Source organism: Bison bison, unplaced genomic scaffold (genome assembly GCF_000754665.1).
Source record: "Bison bison bison isolate TAMUID 2011002044 unplaced genomic scaffold, Bison_UMD1.0 scf7180017864261, whole genome shotgun sequence".
In the NCBI taxonomy this organism is placed as follows: Eukaryota; Metazoa; Chordata; class Mammalia; order Artiodactyla; family Bovidae; genus Bison; species Bison bison.
The window spans coordinates 497,863-505,041 of NW_011494833.1; the positions used below are offsets into that span (position 1 = coordinate 497,863).

The window sequence follows — 7,179 nt, forward strand, 5'->3', positions numbered from 1 at the left end:
GGGGCTGGGTGTGTGTGCTAGCTGTCCATGCCCATGTCTAAACTTGCTTGTTTCTCTTTATGGCTTGGCTTCCCATCTCACTCCGACCCGGGGTGGGGCCAAACCCAACCCCCCTGCGGCCCGACCACAGTCGTGAAGCAACGCATGCAGATGTACAACTCGCCGCACCGGTCGGCCCTCAGCTGCATCCGGACAGTGTGGGGGACGGAGGGCTTGGGGGCCTTCTATCGGAGTTACACCACGCAGCTGACCATGAACATTCCCTTCCAGTCCATCCACTTCATCACCTACGAGTTCCTGCAGGAGCAGATCAACCCCTACCGGGGCTACAACCCTCAGTCCCACATCATCTCAGGCGGGCTGGCCGGGGCCCTGGCCGCCGCCGCCACCACCCCCCTGGACGTCTGTAAGACCCTCCTCAACACTCAGGAGAACATGGCCCTCAGCCTGGCCAACATCAGCGGCCGGCTGTCGGGCATGGCCAATGCCTTCCGGACGGTGTACCAGCTCAACGGCCTGCCCGGGTACTTCAAAGGTGTGCAGGCCCGGGTCATCTACCAGATGCCATCCACCGCTATCTCCTGGTCTGTCTATGAGTTCTTCAAGTACTTCCTCACCAAACACAAGCTGGAGAATCGAACTCCCTACTAAAGGAACGGGCTGTGGGAAGCGACGCCGGCGTCTTTGATTGTGCAAAGGCTTTCTTCCTGCCTGCACCCACTCCCCTGCCCTCACACCAAGATTGTTGGGGCACAGGGTTGGCAGGAGGGGCCTTCCGCGTGCCCTGATCCCTTCTTAGAAGGAGGAGAGGACAGGACAACTGCTTACCCGATGGCCATCCGCTGGGACATACCAGGTGATAGCAGATGAGGGCAAGACCGGCAGGGGAGCGAGAAATTGCTATTTCTCTTCCTCCCCCACCCCGAGAGCGATGTAGCTTTTCCTTCAGTGTAGCATCTCCTCCCCTAGAATCATCCATAGATCACACAGGAGGGAAGAACGTGTGCAGTGACTGAAAACATTAAACAGGAAACAAGAAGTTATGTATATAAAAGTTCCAGTACACAGTATAAAATAGATGGATAATGTTTATCCTTTATTTTTCTATGTAGAAGTTTTTGAATTTGAGTGTGTGCCTGTGTGTGTGTACAAGCAAGTGTTACAGCTGAGAATATAAAGCTGTTTAAAAAAAATAGAGGGGCTGAGTTTTTCCATTAGGTTAAGTCACAGGGTACCAAAGTAGTACATTGCTCCATGTGGCCTAAAATTGTGTTGAGCTCCCCATGAAAGTTCCACTTGAATGTAAAATAATAAGTATAAGGTTTATATTTTGAATTTCTCTTTTCATAGGGGAAAAAGGTACGTTGAAAAAAAATAATACTTTTAGCTACTTTTTTTTTTTAATCCTTATTCAATCAGTCACCGTCATGTGCCTTTTCCCTTTGTCTTTTGCTGGAAATTCCAGGACCAAAGATCTGACCCTGGGGCTTTTCCTCTAGCTGTGAGCTCATCCCCCGCCACACACACACATACTGGGCGGCAGCATGGCTCATGCTGGAGCACGGTGGCCCCCAGTGGAATTAGGGTGGCCGGTCTTACTAAAACCATTTCCTTCCCTTTGGGTGACGTGAATGTACGCCTCACAGAGCTAGCACTTAGAAGCCCTTGAAATGCCAGTGCTTGTTGGGCAGGCAAATGGAATCAATCCTACCTTGATCCTTGGACTTCATTCTCCATCCACATTTTAACCCAGGCACTTCAGGTATTCTTGTCTGTGTGTGTGTTGGACTCAGTCCTGATCTGTGTTTCCCTGTTCAGTTTTAGGGATTTTAAGAAACACAGGCAGTGTGTCTACGACATTTATCTGTTTCCCCTGCCCATCACGAATGTCTCCCTTAAAAAGCCTCTCGCTGCCCAGGTTCTCCTAGCAGCTGCTGAAAGGACCTGGGCCCTCGTGCACAGTCAGGATGCCTCTTGAACCGTCTTGAACCTCGTGTGGTACATGCCACCTGGGGACATGCCGCCTTGTTTTCTGAAATGGCACATCTGAGCCAGATTATCCCTGGGAGCAAATGCAAGCCTGTTTCCTTCAGCTATGCCTTCCCAGGCCTCTCTTCAAGACCTAGTGGCTTCGCAGTTTTCTTTTAAAATGAGTAGGAAGCAAGTGTGTGTTTTCATTCTGACTTGGCCTGGTCCTGACCTTGACCTTTGGCCCTTCACCTTGGGCAGGGTCCATGTTGTGCATTGTCACCAGGCTCAGACCCGGGTTCCTTGGGGTGTGCTCTCATTCTCAGGAAGAACTCAGATGGTCCTGGGACATCAGCATCTTGAGACCTTGCACACTGTGCCTCCCAGGATAGTTTGCAGGTTATGGACAGCAGAGACCCACATCAGACAGCTCCTACACGTGCCCGATGAACAGGGTCTTCTCCTGGGCTGGGAGGTTTGACTGCTGACCTGTCCCCTCTCAGAGGTAGCCCCCACCCCCATCTCTCCAGTGGAAGTCTGTTGCAACAAGCTTCCGTCCCACTCAGGGATGCAAAATGCCCACGGAGATCAAGCTGCTGGGGGAAGTGTTTACGTCTCTCTAAACATACCCCTAAACATACTCTCTGTTAGTGTTAACGTTAGGCAAATGGAAGAAAGACCAGGTCGAATTCTGAAATAATTATTCAGCCTCCCCTCCTTGTCCACTTCATACACCACCATGCTGCAGAATGTTCCTTATTTCTTAAGGATGAGTGTGCCCGTTGAATACAAATGTACTGCTGCTGCTTAACCTGCGAGATGCATGGTGTATGTTACCGTGCTGGGCCAGTGTCGTTTCTTAAATGCCCATCGTAAATACCATGGTTTCTGCCTCTCAAGTCATCACCAACTCTTGGAAGAAGGGGAGAAATGTGTGATTCTGTGTGGGGATGTTTCTGATGTGCTGCTACAGTTGTGACACTGGAGCTATGGAAAATAAAGCCTTGATCTTTGAAGTGTCGTGGGTTCTGTGGTAGGGATGTGGACATGAGAGGGAAGTGGATGGAGAAAAGGAACCTAACTCATGGGATTTGTGCCTCCTGCAGTCTCATGCATTAAGGACCAGGCTCTATGGCTTAGATGGAAAGTACCCTTCAGCCCACTTATCAAAACTGAAGCAGGTGGCCGCCTTGGCCAGCCCAGGGATGGTCAAGTGAGAGGCCCAGGGAATGGCTGGGAGCATCCTTGGGTTTTGCTCAGCTCTGCTGGCAGCTCTTCTATCTTTGTGGGACCACAAGGTTGAGAGGCTGATGGTACCTGTGATGCCCAACCCTCTTGCCTGCTACATTCATGCCTATCTTCTCTGGCTCTCTCTCTTCCTTCTTCCCTTTGGGCGTGTGCTAAGTCACTTCAGTCGTGTCTGACTCTTTGCGACCCTATGTACTGTAGCCCACCAGGTTCCTCTGTCCATGGGATTCTCCAGGCAATAATGCTGGAGTGGATTGCCATGCCCTTCTCTAGGGGATCTTCCCAACCCAGGGATTGATCCTGCGTCTCTTTCGTCTCCTGCATTGCAGGCAGATTCTTTACCAACTGTGCTACCCCTGGGGCTTCTTCTGATTCCTTTCTAAGTCCCACCTCCACCAGGTTCAGCTGCTTTCCCTCTGAGTGCCATCCTAATGTTCATGACAATATTCCAATAGCCATCTAAGGCAATAATTGGACAAGTACTCAAAAATGCCTATCCCAGGCTTGTTCATGAAAGTCAAATCTGGAAGCACACTGGATATCAATGAAGAAGTTAAATGACTGGGGACTTCCCTGATGGTTCCCTGATGGTTAAGACTTCGTTCACCTTCCAATGTGGGGAGTGCATGCTTGGTCCCTGGTTGGTGAGCTAAGATCCCACATGTCTCATGGCCAAAAAACCAAAAGGTTAAGCAAAAGCAATCTTGTAACAAATTCAATAAACTTTTATAAAGGGAGTTAAATGATTTATAGAGCGCCTGAGCTCTCCAGGTATTGTAGTGGGAAGGAAGGAATTTTCGCCAGGGACCCCAGATCAGATACATTGTTTAAAAACTTGGACTTTCCAATACATTAATAAAATTTGAGAATACTTCCAAGCTTAGTGATTTCTCTAGTGAAAGTGTTAGTTGCTCAGTCATGTCCAAGTCTTTGCAACCACATGAACCTTAGAGCCCACTGTCCATGGAATTCTCCAGGCAAGAATACCAGAGTGAGTTGCCATTCCCTTCTCCAGGATCTTCCCGACCCAAAGATCAAACCCAGGTCTCCTGCACTGCAGACAGATTCATTACTCTCTGAGGCACCAGGGAAGCCCAGTCATTTCTCGAGCCTTACCTCCTAAAAGTAACATTTTGGGGACATGTGAGCCCCCTTTTGTAAAGGAGTGGATATGTGATGACTCATCCACGGTTTAGAATTCCATGGTTATCTGTTGACATGGCTTCTTTAAAAGGCTCTTTACTCGTGGTTTTATTTACTGGTGGCAGCCATAATCTTTCACTTTCCATAGCGTGTGGGCCATCCGAGAAGAACTACTAGAGGATATAGGACACAAGTGCCACCTTAGGAAGGACAGTCCAGCCCATGACTGCGGTCCTCTGAAACTCCTATGTGAGAAGAAAAATTATAAATTCGAGATCATAGTGGAGATTTTGGGGTCTCCATCCCAAGGCAGTTGAAGCTTGGGCCTTGCCTTAAAGTTCTTGTGAATTTCTGTTGTCAAGGACTCACTGCTGAAAGCTCGTACTGCAAAGCAGAACGCCCATGAAGCTCAGGGCGATGGATTGTGAACGCTCAGTTCTTTGTCATTGTCACCCTGACCCTTGGTGGCTGTCTTTAAGAGAAGTGCTCACTCAGTCATGTCCGACTCTTTGTGACACCATGGGCTGTAGCCCACCAGGCTCCTCTGTCCATGGGATTTCCCCAGGCAAAAATACTGGAGTGGGTTGCCATTTCCTTCTCTAGGGGATCTTCCTGACCCAAGGATTGAACCTGAGTCTCCTGCATTGCAGGCAGATTCTTTACCACAGAGTCATCTGGGAAACCCCCATACTACACTTGATCTTAGCCAAAAGGTTTTGGGAGCCTTTGTTCTCATCATTTGTGTGTGTGTGTGTGTGTGTGAGAGAGAGAGAGAGAGAGAGAGAGAGAGAGAGAGAGAGAGAGAGAAGATTCTGGCTTCTGCTGAATGTTGAGAATATTCTTTTGAAGGATGCTTCTAGCATTGGTTGACAGGTGACAGATGTATATCTCAACATTCAAGTTTTGAACTTCATGCAATCAGGTGAGTGAAATAGGACAACAAATCCTCTCCCTTTGCCTGATTGAATCTGTATAAAGTTTGGAATAAAATAATGTATACATTTTAATAAAAGTAATTATGGATACCCATATGCCATTTTTTCCTGTAGGGCTGGACTTCACAAGGTTTTAATGGATGTTGCTTTATAGTAACTACTTTCAATAACGAGAGTCCATGACAACTGAAATTACCTGGAATTCAAAGCAATGTCCAAACTTCAACTGCCTTGGGTCTAGGACTAAAAGAACATCACCAGTCTGGAAGCTGTTGACACTCAAGTGGTAGCAGCTTCTTTTGGTTCTTCCTGATTTTCTAGCATCTCCAGTGGTCTTATCCATGGTTTAATGTAGATAGCCAGGAAAAACCTAGGCAGCAAAATAAAACCAGAGACATCATTTTGCTGTCAAAGGGCCATCTAGTTAAAGCTGTGGTTTTTCCAGTAGTCATGTACGGATGTGACAGTTGGACCATAAAGAAGGCTAAGCAAAGAAGAATTGATGCTTTCGAACTGTGGTGCTAGAGAAGACTCGAGAGTCCCTTGAACTGCAAGATCAAACCAGTCAATCCTAAAGGAAATCAACCCTATCTTCATTGGAAGGACTGATGTTGAAGCTGAAGCTGTAAAACTTTGGCCACCCAGATGCTAAGAGCTGACTCACTGGAAAAGACCCTGATGCTAGGAAAGATTGAGGGTGGGACGAAAAGGGGACGACAGAGATGGTTGGATGGCATCACCAACTCATGGACGTGAATTTGAACAAACTCCACGAGATAGTCAGGGACAGGAAAGCCTGGTGTGCTGCAGTCCATAGGGTTGCAAAGAGTCAGATACAACTGAGCGACTGAACACAACAAAAAATAAGGAAAGTGTATAGTCAGACTGGTGCCTTAGCTGCTAAAGAATCCACCTGCCAATGTAGGAGACGCAAGAGATGGAGGTCTGATCCACGAGTCAGGCAGATACCCTGGAGAAGGAAATGGCAACCCGTTCCAGTTTTCTTGCCTGGAAAATCCCTTGGACAGAGGAGCCTGGAGGGCTGCAGTCTATGGGGTCACAAAGAGTCAGACATAGTTGAGCACACATGCATGCACACACAGTCTTTAGGCAGGGGCCAGGGGCTTAGGGCCAATTATATGACTCCTCATGTTTTCCCTCAAGCATTTGATAGTAAATTACACACAAAGAGGATCATGATTAATGGTCCTGAGATGACAATCGTACTGGGAACAACAGCCAGGAACAAAGAATGTTCTTGATGGAAATACGGGGCCAAACTCTGAACCTGTTATTCATTGTGGTAGAAAAAGTCCCTTCACACAGCTTGGAACATGGGGTTCTAAGCCTCATGGTGTTCCAGTGAGTGAGGGTTGCCAAAAGCACTCATTCACGGAAGTTCTTGGATGCTTACTCTCACGCTTCACTTGATCCAGCTTCCTATTTTGAAGAGATTATTTTTGCTGATTTGACCTAGGCCAAAAATCTTAGTTTGTTGATGCTATCTTGTAGTTCCACCTTGACCTCTGTAATTCTTTGGTCTTTATGATCAGCAAGTTTCTGAAAGCCAAATTTGAAAAGCATGTAATTACCTCATACTGAATACTAATACAAGAATAATTTTTATTGCTGGTAGAATGAGGTAATTTATTTGCTCTGGTTCATTTTAACCATTGAATCATAGCAGATGAGTGCAGTTCAAAGACCTGGACACTGTCCTGTGTGTGTGTTAGTCACTCAGTCATGTCCGTCTCTTTGCAACCCAATGGACTGTAGCCGAACAGGCTCCTCTGTCCATGGGATTCTCCAGTCAAGAATACTGGAGTGGGTTGCCATTTCCGTCTCCAGGGGATCTTCCCAATCCAGGAATCGAACCTGGGTCTCC

At 47.5% G+C, this 7,179-nt stretch overlaps 1 protein-coding gene across 1 annotated transcript in view; it reads left to right on the top strand.

Annotated features, from left to right (window-relative positions):
• Positions 1-2,984, top strand: part of SLC25A37 (solute carrier family 25 (mitochondrial iron transporter), member 37) — a 48,227-nt gene extending 45,243 nt beyond the window's left edge. Inside the window, exon 4 of the mRNA XM_010848214.1 lies at positions 131-2,984. Within this exon, the coding sequence (XP_010846516.1) occupies positions 131-651 (521 nt within the window). The 3' untranslated portion in view covers positions 652-2,984. The remainder of the gene's footprint in view (positions 1-130) is intronic.
• Positions 2,985-7,179: the final 4,195 nt, after the last annotated feature.